General features: G+C 35.7%; 1 protein-coding gene across 1 annotated transcript; it reads right to left on the bottom strand.

Moving 5' to 3' along the window:
* Positions 1-2,502: 2,502 nt before the first annotated feature.
* On the bottom strand, positions 2,503-9,799 carry LOC128214602 (uncharacterized). Its single transcript, XM_052921163.1, has 4 exons — positions 9,377-9,799; positions 8,418-8,553; positions 7,582-7,654; positions 2,503-3,292 (listed from the first exon to the last, which is right to left on the bottom strand). The coding sequence occupies exons 1-4, from the start codon at positions 9,607-9,609 to the stop codon at positions 3,006-3,008; spliced, it is 729 nt and encodes a 242-aa protein (XP_052777123.1). The 5' UTR covers positions 9,610-9,799; the 3' UTR covers positions 2,503-3,005.
* Between the last annotated feature and the right edge of the window lie 5,628 nt (positions 9,800-15,427).

Genomic DNA, 15,427 nt, shown 5'->3' with positions numbered 1-15,427 from the left:
TTTCTAAATTGTTCGGCACTAATAACCCTTTTCTATATTGTTAGGATATAACAATTGTTTATATATTGTTGGGCAATAATAACACTTTGCTTTATTGTTGGGTATTATTGTTAGTAACCTTTTTCTTAATTGTTGGGCAGTAAGTACCCTTTTCTAAATTGTTCGGCACTAATAACCCTTTTCTATATTGTTAGGATATAACTATTGTTTATATATTGTTGGGCAATAATAACTCTTTACTATATTGTAGGGCAATAAGTACCCTCTCTATATTGTTGGGTAATAGTAACCCTATTCCACTGATTTGTTGGGCAAAAAATAACCATTTTCTATATTCATGGGCAGTTAGTTCCGTTTTCTATATTGTTGGGCAATAATAACACTTTTCTATATTGTTTCGCAATAAGTACCCTTTTCTATAGTGTTGGGTGATAAAAACCCTTTCTATATTGTTGGGCAATAATAACCCCTTTCTATATTGTTGCCAATAATAACCCCTTAAGTAACCCTTTTATTTATTGTTTGGGCAATAATAACCCTTTTCAATATTGTTGGGCAATAATAAACCTTTCTATATTGTTGGGCAATAATAACCCTTTCTATATTGTTGGGCAATATGTACCCGTTTCAATATTGTTGGGCAATAGTTACTCTTTTCTTTATTGTCGGTCAATAATATCCCTTTTCTAAATTATCGTGCAATATTTAACTTTTTTTAGCCTTTTAAAAATTGTTGGACAATAATGACACTTGACGTTTTGTTGGGTAATAATTATTATTTTATATTGTTGAGCAATTACTACTCTTTTCCATTTTGATGAATATTAGTTTCCCTTTTCTATATTGATGGGCAATGATTACCTTTTTCTATATTTGTTGGTAATAATTACCCTTTTTCTATGTTGTTTGGCAATTAGTACCCTTTTCTATATTTCCACTTTTCAAGGCAAAAGAAACCCTTTTCTATATTGTTATGGAGTCAACACCTTTATTTAGTGTTTGCACTTCTTGATAGGTGACATTTTTGCACATTGCAAATAAAGAAATTCCAAAATCAAGTTAGTATTTTTGTTATGAACCTCTATCGATCAATTAAAAAGATCTACGTTAGCTGGTCAGGAATTATCAGCAACTAGTATTTGATATAATATTTTTCGAAAACCCTAGGCTCATATTAAAAAGATACGTGTTGTTCCATCAATCGTACTATCCCATCCATCCATCCATCCATCCATCCATCCATCCATCCATCCATCCATCCATCCATCCATCCCATCCCATCCCATCCCATCCCATCCATCCATCCATCCATCCATCCATCCATCCATCCATCCATCCATTCATTTTTCCATCCACCAATTCACCCACCCATTCATCCATCCATCCATCCATCCATCCATTATTCATCCACCCATCCATCTATTATTCGATTCATCAATCGCTCCATCCATCCATCCATCCATCCATCCATCCATCCATCCATCCATCCATCCATCCATCCATCATCCATCCATCCATCCATCCATCCATCCATCCATCCATCCATTTTTCCATCCACCCATCCATCCATCCATCGATTTATCCCTCCCTCCCTCCCTCCCTCCCTCCCTCCATCCATTCAAGCCACCCACACACACCCATCCACCCAACCAAACACCGACCCACCCAAACACCCACCCACCCAAACAACCACCCATCCATCCATCCATCCATCCATCCATCCATCCATCCATCCATCCATCCATCCAACCATCCATCCATCCATCCCATCCCATCCCATCCCATCCCATCCATCCCATCCCATCCCATCCCATCCATCCATCCATCCATCCATCCATCCATCCATCCATCCATCCATCCATCCATCCATCCATCCATCCATCAATTTATCCCTCCCTCCCTCCCTGCCTCCCTCCCTCCCTCCCTCAATCGAATAAATGAGTCATAAGTTACAGTAAGATACTTAGATTACATCCCATCCCATCCCATCCCATCCATCCATCCATCCATCCATCCATCCATCCATCCATCCATTTTTCCATCCACCAATTCACCCACCCATTCATCCATCCATCTATCCATCCATCCATTATTCATCCACCCATCCATCCATTATTCGATTCATCAATCGCTCCATCCATCCATCCATCCATCCATCCATCCATCCATCCATCCATCCATTTTTCCATCCACCCATCCATCCATCCATCGATTTATCCCTCCCTCCCTCCCTCCCTCCCTCCCTTCAAGCCACCCACACACACCCATCCACCCAACCAAACACCCACCCACCCAAACAACCACCCACCCACCCACCCACCCACCCATCCATCCATCCATCCATCCATCCATCCATCCAACCATCCATCCATCCATCCATCCATCCCATCCCATCCCATCCATCCATCCATCCATCCATCCATCCATCCATCAATTTATCCCTCCCTCCCTCCCTGCCTCCCTCCCTCCCTCCCTCCCTCAATCGAATAAATGAGTCATAAGTTACAGTTAGATACTTTTTGGCAAATTAAGCATCTTTTATTTATTTTCTATCACGAAACACAACAACAGTGATTGTAGCTGCCATATTATGATGAATGTATACAGTTTCAAATATACTTGAACGCATTCTTAAATGTTCCCATTAATAGGCGCTTAGTGCCATTTCAAGGCGACTAACCGTTCAATCTAATTCGAGTTTTTGCTAGACAAGCCATTAGCGAGCCGCCCTCCCCCCTCGAACAAAAAAAAATAAAAAATAAAAAATACTATAACTGCAATATAGGAGAAAAAACGTCAAACTATACGCATTAACTGCACTATTTGGGCTAGAAATTGTAAAAATTGGGGAAATATTCCCAAACCCCCTTTCAACACTTTAAACCTAAAAAGAGCATCGGTATTGTGCAATGGGGCGCAAGCCAGTAGGTTACTCCCCAAAGTTACGCCCCTTCTAACATAAACTCCTGGAGTCGCCACTCCAAGCTTCATATGTAATAACGTTTTCACCAGAATGCGCTTTGTTGGTAAAACCCTCCTCCTGTGTCTTCACAATTCATTTTAAGCGATGTTCCAAGATTTCTAAAGCGATTCCTTAACTCCTTATTCCAAAGTCCGCGCTTCATTGTTCTAGGTTCATCACACTTGTCAGATCGTGAACGTAAGCTTAACGTTCTGCGTTGACGGTAATTAGTCTCTATATCGCTCACATGGACGTCTGAGGTGTAATATGAAGGTAAACGATTACTGCCGCTAACATCAGCATTTTCGGAAAGGTATCTTCTCCTTGACCCTGCAAAGAAAAAATGTGCTTTACTGTAAATCAAATAAAGATGAAAAAACCCAAAGGCATCCAAATGATAACAAGGCACACATGTTTATATTGCTTGGATATGATGTCTTTTTTTATCTCTTATTGTTTTCGCAGTTCGTTTCAATAGATAAGTTAACTTTTTAAAATGTGATATTCTATTCCAACTGCTTAATTCATATATTAAGTCACTATATAGTGTAACGTGCGAAACCAACTAGGCCAACAGATCCCTTCAGAGAAAAGCACGTTCAACCGTGGAGGGATCGACTGGTCTAATATATGCTATACTCTCCATCCACACATAATTCTGTTTATGTCAATTTGCATGTTCATCAACGTACTATGAACGCCATAACATTATTATCAAATACACGAAATCATCCTAAAGAAGTAATAGCGATAACGGCGAAACTCGTAAAAAATTAAATATTTTATAAATTTCACTAAAACAGAAATGTTTTTTTCCGAGCTCCGGACTACATGATTCCGGCGACATTACATTAGCTATATCGAAAATTAAAAAAAAAGTTAGTATACAGAACAGTGTTTGCGAAACAGTACTTGTACGGGTACGAGTACAAGTGGGCTACTTTATGTGTTCTACGTCATCAAAACATGTGTAATGGCATAATTGATGCCTGTTCACTAATATAGCTCTCTAAATAAATTAGATCTATCTTCATTCAAGTGGTTTAGCAAAATGAGTTTGAACGTATAAACCAGCACACATTTCTTTCAAGCTGGGAGTAAGATTACAATTATTGGTCCCAGTTTCAACTTCATGGTTAAATTCTATGATATCCACCGGTGGTGGTGATGCAGAAACATTGAAAAATGCGTACATTTTTACTGTGCCAATGAAATGCCGACATTTAAGTTTTAATCTTATTGTCATTTTCAGAGAGCAGTATGGTACCAGTGGTGCAACCGACTCTGAATTCCTGGCTTGTTCTAAAAGGTGGATGAGGTAATGGTTGTGCTATTTTCGAAATTGGAACAATAATTTACCAATCAAGTATCCTATTGGTTTAAGCCCAAATGTACCTGCATGTTTGTTCAATTAATCAACAAGGATTGATATTATTATTATTATTATTATTAAAATATCAACATTGTAGTGGAATTTAAACATAATAACAATTTCATTTCATTTTCTTAAATTTACCAGTAGTCCAGAGCTAAAAGCTGCTCTCTCACAGATTGACAGTTCTTCTTGGAGTAATAAAATTAAATGTACACAAATATATGGCTTAAAGCAATAGCAACAAATTATTTTCCAAACAATTGAAATCTGTTCTATTATGTGTGACCTTATATGACTAAGTAGAAGGCATTTATACCACATTTTCAATCTTGAATATGAAAGACTGTGATCTGATATTATGTCAGCATTCTAATATCACTGGTTTCCATACATTTGCACAATAATTGTCAATTGGCTCGTTTAAAGACAAAAATAAAAAGGTGGCAGAACAGTAAAACAGTGAGGATGCAGCTTTAAATTGGTGTTGCACTTAATATTTTGTGAATACCTTTCTGTTGCTGTACAGGCTTTTAAAATAATTGATCTGAAAATATAATTCCTATCATTTCTGTTGTATTTTATGTTTTCTATTTCAGGCACTGGAATCCGAATGAAATCAAAAATGCCATTTTATGAAGATTGACCTGCAATGCATGGAAATCATCTAACACAACTGCAACGCCTACCTTGGGGAAATGAGTGCAAGATGGAAACAAAGTGTTCAGTGAAACATCTTGAAATCTCAAATATTTGATGACTCAATACTGGTGTGAAGTTGCAGATAAAAGTCATCTGTTGGCCCGTGCTTATTAGATACACCCATACACATATTTTAAAAGGGTTATATGGTAAAGGATTTATCTACGCTTAAAGTGGTTTTCCTATATTAAGGAGGGAAGATAACTACAAAAACAGAAACAGATGGCATTGGCAGACCAAATAAAGTATAAAAACTATTTTGTTCAGATATTTTTTAAGACTTTAGAAAAGCCTTAAATAGGGCACATCCTTGCAAATGCCATATTGAAAACTGGGCTCTTTAAAATGTGAAAAGGTGAAAGTGGTCTAGAGGATATTTGAGCCTCAAATCCAAGGTTGTGGGTTCAAGCCCCTCCTACTTTCTTCTCATGACCTCAGGAAAAGGATGTTCGTACTAGTTTCTACTTTGGCAACAGACTTAAGAGTGCTCCTGTAAGCTTCCAGCTTGCATAGCAATCTGATTAGGCATAAAATAATATACTAGCTGAATTGCAAACAGTTTTTTCCATTTGTGTTGATTTGTTTTTCAATCTGTTGGAATGTTTATTAGAAGTGATGAGCATTGCTTACTGCAACCAATATTTATTTTCTTTAATAAGTGGAATTTAACGCACACATAACATGACTTGTGATTCACAGATGCATGTTTATTTTGTTGATTGTATGAGTTTATTTTCTCAAATGATGTAATAAAAGTTATTCTGAATGTCCTTTTTTTGTTTGAAGAAAATGTATTGAGGCTTTGGCATAGCATAGTGTCATCATCATCATTGTTGTGTGCAAATAAAACATTCAAAATGATGTATTAAAAACCAAACCGTCAAACCAAGTACTCAAATAGGCACAAGGATATTGCTAAAGAGACCGGTAATATATTTAGACAAATAAAATGCAAGAAAGATCTATACCTCTGACACATGGTAATGCTTTAGTTCTCTCATTGTGTGTTTATGGTTAAGACTGAGACTAACAGTATCTTTTATAATGAAGACTTAAATTTGTGGCAACTTAAAGCCATATATATATATGGGGATTAAATGCTAGAAAGATTATGAAGTCTCCCAAAATACTCAATGCACTTAAAAGGGCTTGGCACAGAAATGAAAGTAAAAATGGGAGCAAAAACTAATTTATCATTATTTTTACATTGGATTGCATACAGATGGCTCTGTTATTGCTTGACTAATATTAAAAATAAAATTAAGGGACATGTTGATCAAAATTGTAATTATTCTTGTTTGCATTTTATGGAGTTGGACATTTAAGAGTCATTGTGTGAAGAGTGATCTAAAGGCTAATTATTCGAAATAGATTAAGTATTAATGAAAAAAGGTCTCACTGGTATACATTGCTGAAAAGCTTAGCAACAAGGCTAAATATATGTTCAAAAAAATCAATTGAGTATCTTATCAGTTACTGTTTTGGTGTTGTTGTTTTTAATAAAAAATGACAATTTACTCAAAGATATTGAGACTTATAATTATTGATTAGGACAAATAGAATGTGTAAAGAAACTTTTAATGAGTGGGTTTCTCCAAAGCCTAGGAGCCCAAACCCTGAATGCTGAATTAAAGGCATGCATGGCTATCAGCTGGTAAAGCTGACTGGGTGCCAAGCTCACACCAACCCACAAAACTCTGCACAATGCAATCAATGATTTTACAGAATAGTAATGTTGTTAGAATGGCAAAGCATGGTGTGAAAAATAACACAAGCAAAGTATGACTTTAAACTTACATTTCATAGGGTAATCGTATGGATGTTGAGAAAATGCTGACATTTAGTCTATGCATGCATTTAATCCGATGTAATGATTCATGCATGTAATAAACCGTATGATCATTTCAATTACTGGCAAGTACATTTTCTGTGTGCTCATGATTTTTTCTAGAGGAAACAGAGTGCTTCATGTATAAGGAAACATCTGAAAATTCATAAAACGAACATTGTTTGAGGTTACAATAATATTTTCTCTAAAACAAGCACATTTAATTTGACACAATTCATTTCCTTGTCGTTACAATGGACCTTCTTTACGCGGATTGAAAAACGGTGTTAATCGCCGGTAGCCGCATCGCACTTTCGTATTTCCTTACTACTATTTCCGAGGTCAATCTCGAAGCTTGCCGGAGATGGCCGAGTTGTTACGATTGGGACAAGTAAACTAACTCGTAGTGTTTCCACAAACTCTCGGTTATATTATACTAATTATATAATTTGCCGATTGTTCAGAACTTTGTAAAAAATAACACCATTGTTAACTGCATCATTGTGAATATTAAAAGGTGAACAATTTTATGATGTAATTACAGCTGAAACGGTTGTTTCAAATCTTGTTAAAAATAATGAAGACCACAAGTGTATCTTGTAAATATTTTTAAGTTAACAACGTTCTGAAAAGTCGGCCTTATGAAAACTACAGGGACAAGCCCAGAACTCAAAATTTACAATATAAACTCTGTTTTAAGTCTAACAACATGGGTACCTTTTCTTGTGACAGTCTCTTTGTATACGACGGCTTCTGTATGTTGGTTACGAGTGTCAAGCGTCATCGAGACCTACATACAGGAAAAAAGCATTAGAGAGGTACATGATATATTATTATCATTAGCCTAGTATTAGAACCATTTCGTTAATCACTATTATGCAAATACAGTGTGTGTTTACCACGTGATAAATGACGTCATATATGCTACGTCGGAAGGCAATATTTTGCTTAAAATGAAGTCTTAAATCAAAGACAACTTTTTTTACTACACCATTTTAAATGAAACGAAGGAAAATCTAAGCCGCTTAAAGAGCCCCGCCTTCGTTTTATTACCGAAGTTTGATAAGGTAAATAGTTTAATAAAACACTTCGACAAACCTGTTTCCAAAATAATGTTTTGACAGTGCTCCGTCAGACGGCCGTATTGTGAAAAGGTTTGTCGAAGTGTTTGAAAAAAACTAAACTCTCTATCAAACTCGGGTAAAAGACCGAAGGCGGGGCTCCTTAAGAGGTGTAGACTGCGCTATGTTTCATCGCAAATGGTAAAGAAATGGTGAAGTTATTTTTGTTTTAAGTCTTCATTCGAAGCAAAATATTGCCTTCCGACGTAGCATTTATGACGTAATTTATCACGTGGTATACACACACTGTAATAAGTATAACGCAAGAAACATAGAGATGTCTAGTAGCTAAAGCGTATAATAGTTCTATCAGTATAGTTGTTGTAATGACCACAAGGGGACTGTCAGCGAAAATGACTTAAGTTAAAAAACACGAATTGAAGGTAGCATAAATAGTCAAATGATCATTTATATTTGGTACTTAAGCTTTACCTCTGTTTCTAACGGTTTGCAGTCTTGGGAATGGCTTTGTAATGTTGTATCATCCAAGACAAGGCCACACATCACACATACCAATACAGTCTGTAAATGGGAGCAAATCCATTTCTTGTGGGTTTCCTGCGCAGATCTAAATATAAATGAAATAACATTAAAATGTGTTTTAATTTTAAAAAATGGATATAAACACCGTCCATTTACATCCAAAGTTTGTTTTCGAAAAAAAATGTCCGAGGAGCTCTGAATGCTACACAACGAATCAACTCTGTCGATTGTTATATCGGCTTTGTTAAGAAAGAACTCTTTAGATGAAAAATAACGCAATTGAAAAAGGTATAACAAATTAAATCCATAATCAAAATCCTCACTCGAAAGGGACTTGCTCATGCTCTATGACAAAACTAATGATGCTTCTTAATTAAATGAAAAAAATAAACAATGAATCGTTTATTTTATTTATTATACAACAGAAGAACGGAGCGTGGTGTTTTGCACTTGATAATCGCCTGGTGTGTCGCACTTGAAAATCGCCTGGTGTGTCGCACTTGATAATCGCATTATTATTATTAAATAACAATATATAATGTATAGAGGGGACGTTTTGACCAGCTACTGGGGACCTTTTGACCAACTACTGGGGACGATTTGCCCAAAATGGGGGTGTTTTGACCATAGGACGTTTTGACCTGTGGACGTTTTGACCTGCAACCGTGAGAGTCCTCGTAAGCGTGCCTGTTGTCAGTTTTCTATTTCATTCTTGACTGTACCGGCGTGGAGTAGCCCTCCTCTAAAACATTTTACTTCCATTGTATTTTAGTTCTGAAATTTCAGTATAAAAGAGGAATATAATTGTAATATAAGTAGTGTTTTCAGATGCATTACCGTGAAAACCAGAACATGAGCTAGTCCCTTTTAAACAGACATAAGAAAATAAGTATGTCACAGTTACAAACCTAGGTATATCCATTTCACAGTTCACACATGTGTCCGTGGTTTCGCATTCTTGGACATGCAAAGTTAAATCCTTGCAGCGAATTCTTTTTCCACAAAGGTGGCAACGACTAAGTTTATAATCACAATCATTGAGGTGGACCTCACACTCATGACTTGATCCAAGAAACAAGCATCCAGTTTGCCTACATCTGAACATTGCTACCAATTTAAGGATCAACAGAGCAATTTGCATGTTCGTCCCTTCCTATCTATGGAAATTGAAACACAGATTGAATCTTAACTTATTTATATTTAGTTACATATTGACGTATATCCTTCTTATAATGATATTCCAGTGTCCTATAATTTATAATAGCCTGCTGTTTATTTTTCTTCATTAATTAAACTTCCGTATTCTTACCAAGACACATCCTGATAACACTGACACCAATCTGTCCATCAAAAGTTATAAAAGTGGTGTTATCAATTTGGTCGAAAATAAATGAATGCGTAGCTATATTGACGGTAACCAAAATAACACGGACGACAAAAATGAGCAGACTACATTTTCATGTATATTTCATGGTTACATTTCGGGATGTTTTTATATATTGTTTTGTTTAAATCAAAGTTTTTTACTTTTTATTTTTCATCTATATATTACATTGAGAATTACCTTATGAAATATGAAATAGCAATTATGGACTGAAAGTTTTAAATGAAATTCTGCTGAAAATCATACGTGGTTTGAGCGATGTTTGTGGACGTACTGTAAGGGGAGGTTACTGCGTTTTAGTTACGGAAAAGACAACACAAGGTTGTCGTTTGGATTTGTACATTTTCAGCACAATGAATCATATATACACTGCTATTTCACATTTCTGATATAACAACTTTATTGATATTCGTACAACTACAGCTGTATACATGTTGACCATGCTTTAACAATTTATGTGTAGAAGTCTATCAGTGTGTGTATACCCACAGGCGCATGTCACATAATCAAAAATCGGCCTATATATATGTTTATTAAGATATATCTTATTATAGTATATAGCCCATATAGAACATTAAAAAAAAATTGTGTCAAGTACCTGTGTGTATACCACGTGAAAAATTACGTCATTTAGGCTACGTCAGAAGCTAACATTTGCTTAAAATGAAGACTTAAATCAAAGCTAACTTCTTTTACTACACCATTTTAGATAAAACAAAGGGCAGTCTATGCCGCTTAAAGAGCCACGGCTTCGTTTTATTACCAAAGTTTGATAAGATGATTAGTTTCAAAGGTTTGTCGAAATGCTTTATGAAAAAAATATCTAAATCAAACTCTGGTAAAAGACAGAAGGCGGGGCTCCGTAAGCGGCATAGACGGCGCTATGTTTCATATAAAATTGTGAAGACTGAACAGGCTCCCTAAGCTGCATAGACTGCGCTATGTGTCATTTAAAATGGTGAAGAAACAGTGAAGTCATCTTGTTTAAAGTATTCATTCGAAGCAAAATATTGCCTTCCAACGTAACATTTATGGCGCAATTTATTACGTGGTATACACACACTTTCTATGGTAGCGAGGTTATTTTAACTTTGAAAATGCTTTGTATATAATGCTATTTGAATTTGAAACATTTAGTTTGTGCAATTATCTTTATCAATTTGTATGCACGTTTAGCTGCTTCATGTATATCTTTTTGTAAACATAAATGTTTCTTATTTTACGCACCTTTTATTTAAAAAAAGAACTTTTTCAGTGACGATTGGCATAATAAACATACATGAGATTAATGGTTTTTAATCCATTAAAATAGTGTTTTCTTTAGATAAACTATTTTCAGTTAATTGAACACAGTTATGTTAAGTATTGACTTACCGATAAGGATGTGAGTTTGTAAGTTCTATTATCAATGAGCAATTGCAATTCCTACGCACTTTGATCTTACACCTTTGTCATAGCAAGAAAAATGGCAGCTAGTTAGATTAGGAAAGACAAATGTGTTTTTTGATAAAGAAATGGTATAAATACATTACGTAGTATATATGCTTTTCTGATTCAGAACATTGAATGTCACTATGGTCTATTAGTTAAGTAGTTTACCAATTCAAAATTGAAAATATACGATTAAAGAAATCAGAAAAAGACTTCGTGACATTAACAAATTAAACGAGACTTTGTGTTTGCATACTTATTTTTACGAATAACAAATAGAAGAACATGAATGTGGTATTCTACAGGACAATTCTAAATAGATTAACAATCAACATCCAAACATTTGATAGAAATTGTTGAAATAGGTTAAGTTTAAATAGGTTGCACTCTAAAAATGGAAAATATACGTTTAAAGGGAACTAGAGAAATAAAAGAAAGACTTCATGACATTAAAAGATTAAACGAGACTTTGCGTACACAGACTGATCTTTGCGAGATGCAAATAGAAGAATTGTAGCAACAAAGTGGTAACATACAAGACAGTACTGAACAGATTAGGCAGCCAACATCCAAACACTTGATAGAAAATGTTGAAATGGAATGTAATCCTTATCTTTTACAATTACTACGTGTCCAAGGTGATTTAGTGAAACTGAAGTTTACAATCACAAAAAACAACGGAGAGTCACGGAAAGATGACGGCGTGAAATTGTTTGAATACAGATCATGTTCTGGAAACACGACGAATCGTTCATTGCCAAATTCCAAATCGGCGTTCGAATTAAACCGAACCGTTAACACATCTACTGATTTGAAAACAGTAGGACCCAAAAAGGGCAATAAATGGAATGATGTAACTAATGAATATAATCCGCCACATGTTCCACTGCTTTCCAAACATTCGACAGTTTCGAGTGGGTCTACATTGAAACAGAATGATAATGTGGTCCAAAATGCAAAGAACAGAGATAAAAAAAGATAACCAATCAAATGACGATTCCATACAAAATGCAGGATCTCTCAAGTCTTCAGCCGATAAAATTTCTACATTACAAGGATTGGAAAGCCATGTTGGAAAGAATAAATCGATGATTAACCTACAAGATGAAGATGGCAACACAAAGGATTTCAAGACGAACAAGGAAACCGTAGCTTTAGAACGTCGCAAGACCTGAACCAACGAAACAACACAAAGAACGCAATTTTATACAGTCGTCTGATGCAGTTTCGGGGAGAAAATTAGGCGAATCCAAGCCAGTATTTGATATACAAAAATTAAAGAAAGGAATACGCCACACATTCTGAAGAAACCATACTAAGCACAGACGATTATGAAAAACAAAAGGAAACAACAACTAATGAATGTTCAGATTTTGTACAGTCACAGGCGATTAAGTATGACCGTTCTAACGCTGAAGATAATACATTTGAGGATAACAAGCCAGACCTATCTGTACAGACCATAATCAGAAACGAGGATGGATCTTTCAGAATAAACGACTGCGCCGATGTTCGTTTTATACTTTGTCGCTACATTACGAAATAAATTGGTCAAAGTGGAATTTGAAAGTGGACACGTTTTAGCTAGAGTTCACCTTAAGGGAGCAGGAAATATGTGCAAAATCAGAGGGACCAAAAATGTTGGTGTTATTCAAATAGGCACGTGCATCGCTATTTTGAATGTCAGAGAAAGCATGCAAGTTATTTATAAAATAGAAACTGATGATATATATCTGTCACTGTGCCACCTATGAAAAGTTTCCAGACCAGGATCAGCCAGAAGTGGCTTTCTTGTTCTTTGCCGTACACAGCACTATGTGCGGTGCGAAGAAATTTATAGATAACGTGGATAAGATTGGACCTGAAAGAAGTCACCATGCTAGGTCAAGTCGACTTCAAAAGTTTAAGGGTGTTACTGCGCAGCCATAGTAAATGAGCGGAATTACATGCATTGACGCATTCGGCGAAAATAGACTTGTTATAGGAAAATCGAAAGAAATTCTGTGTTTGAAAAAAATAAAAGATAAATGGTCACCTGGATGGAACATTCGAATCAGAAAAAAAGTTTCTAGTCTTGTGTGCTACAAGAAACGGGTGTATGCATGCATTCCAGAGGAAAAGAGGGTGATGCTAATTGACGAAGAGGGTGGACTCATGTCAGAAAATATATTGAATGAAAACATTTCTTATGTTCCGGAGATGGTTGATATCTACGGTGATACATTAGCCATTGCCAGCTTTGACTACCGTGCTTGGAGAACAATTCATTTAAAAACAAATGTATAAAAATTCTCGATCACATCCATGAAATGCTTCAAGTGTAAACTCACAGCAAAAAAACAATCGTCGTTTGTAAGGTTCATGAGCTACTAAAGCGGCATCATGACCCTTTAATAGCTGTCTAAAGTGTTCGTGTTTTTGTTCAAATTGGTGCAGCAGAAAAATGCGTTGTTGATTAAAGATATTGACGATTATCTGTTGCCAAAATATCCTATAACAGTGTAACAAGCACTGTGTATGTATTGTGATTGACTAATTGCAATATAATTAATAATGCAACAGTGTGGTGAAAGAAAGAAACATCGAAAAGGTAGGGGCTTCCTTTTAGATTCAATTATGTGCAGTGACCGAAGTAAACAAAAAACTAGTAATCTTTTAAATACAGAGGTAATGATAAAATACAAACTATTGAGTAGACAAAATAGCATATGGCTATAATTAATTACTTTTTTAACATTGGTTTGTTTTTATTGATTTTCTTTTCAAAAATACATGTTTTTTAACTTCCATTAAATGTATGGCTAATACAAACTATTTTCTAGCTGTATTGTAAGAGATTGTGTTTACTTATTGGACAACACTGGCTTATCTTGAACAGTCAAAGGTTCATAGTTGTTACAAAATATTTCCATGATCTACACAAGGTTATCAGTGCAGTAAATTGTAGCAGTTATACACTATGTATTAGCATAAATCAAACTTGAAGTTGAAAATTTTAGTTTTTCTAAGTTTTCGGGAGAAATACTACAATTTGTCAACGCACTATCAAGACATTCTCCCTTTGGACGCATTACATGGTGCTAATGGAATAGGCTATAAGAAAGTGCAGACAATATCGACAATGAACGTTTATTGGAAATTGCGGACGACCGTAATTTATTAGAAGTTTATGTTTTCAGACCAAAAAATATATTGTGCTCGTCTTTGTAGTACTACAGAGAGAATCAGTAAAGTCGTCATTAGCTAAATTGTGTAAGAAATTTTAACCTTTTGCTTTATTAATAACAAAAATTATTCTTAAAGCGAGATAATGTATTCATATACATAGATACATTATGCCACATGTGACAACTGCACTATAACACAAAACAGAGCGGACAGAACCATCATATGCATAGATACATTATGCCACATGTGACACTTGCTCTATAACATAAAACAGAGCGAACAGAACCATCATATACATAGATACATTATGCCGCATGTGAAACCTGCACTCTAACACAGAACAGTGCAGACAGAAACACCATATACATAGATACATTATGCCGCATGTGAAACCTGCACTCTAACACAGAACAGTGCAGACAGAAACATCATATACATGGATACATTATGCCACATGTGAAACCTGCCCTCTAACACAGAACAGAGCGGACAGAAACATCATATACATAGATACATTATGCCGCATGTGAAACCTGCACCCTAACACAGAACAGTGCAGACAGAAACATCATATACATGGATACATTATGCCACATGTGAAACCTGCACTATACCACAGAACAGTGCAGACAGAAACATCATATACATGGATACATTATGCCACATGTGAAACCTGCACTCTAATACAGAACAGAGCGGACAGAAACACCATTTACATAGATACATTATGACACATGTGAAACCTGCACTCTAATACAGAACAGAGCGGACAGAATCACCATATACATAGATACATTGTGCCACATGTGAAACCTGCACTCTACCACAGAACAGTGCGGACAGAAACATCATATACATGGATACATCATGACACATGTGAAACCTGCACTCTAACACAGAACAGAGCGGACAGAAACACCACATACATAGATACATTATGCCACATGTGAAACCTGCACTCTACTACAGAACAGTG

Source organism: Mya arenaria, chromosome 13, assembly GCF_026914265.1.
Source record: "Mya arenaria isolate MELC-2E11 chromosome 13, ASM2691426v1".
Lineage (NCBI taxonomy): Eukaryota > Metazoa > Mollusca > Bivalvia > Myida > Myidae > Mya > Mya arenaria.
Note: the sequence above shows the minus strand (reverse complement) of the source record. Positions and strands in the feature narration are given on the sequence as shown.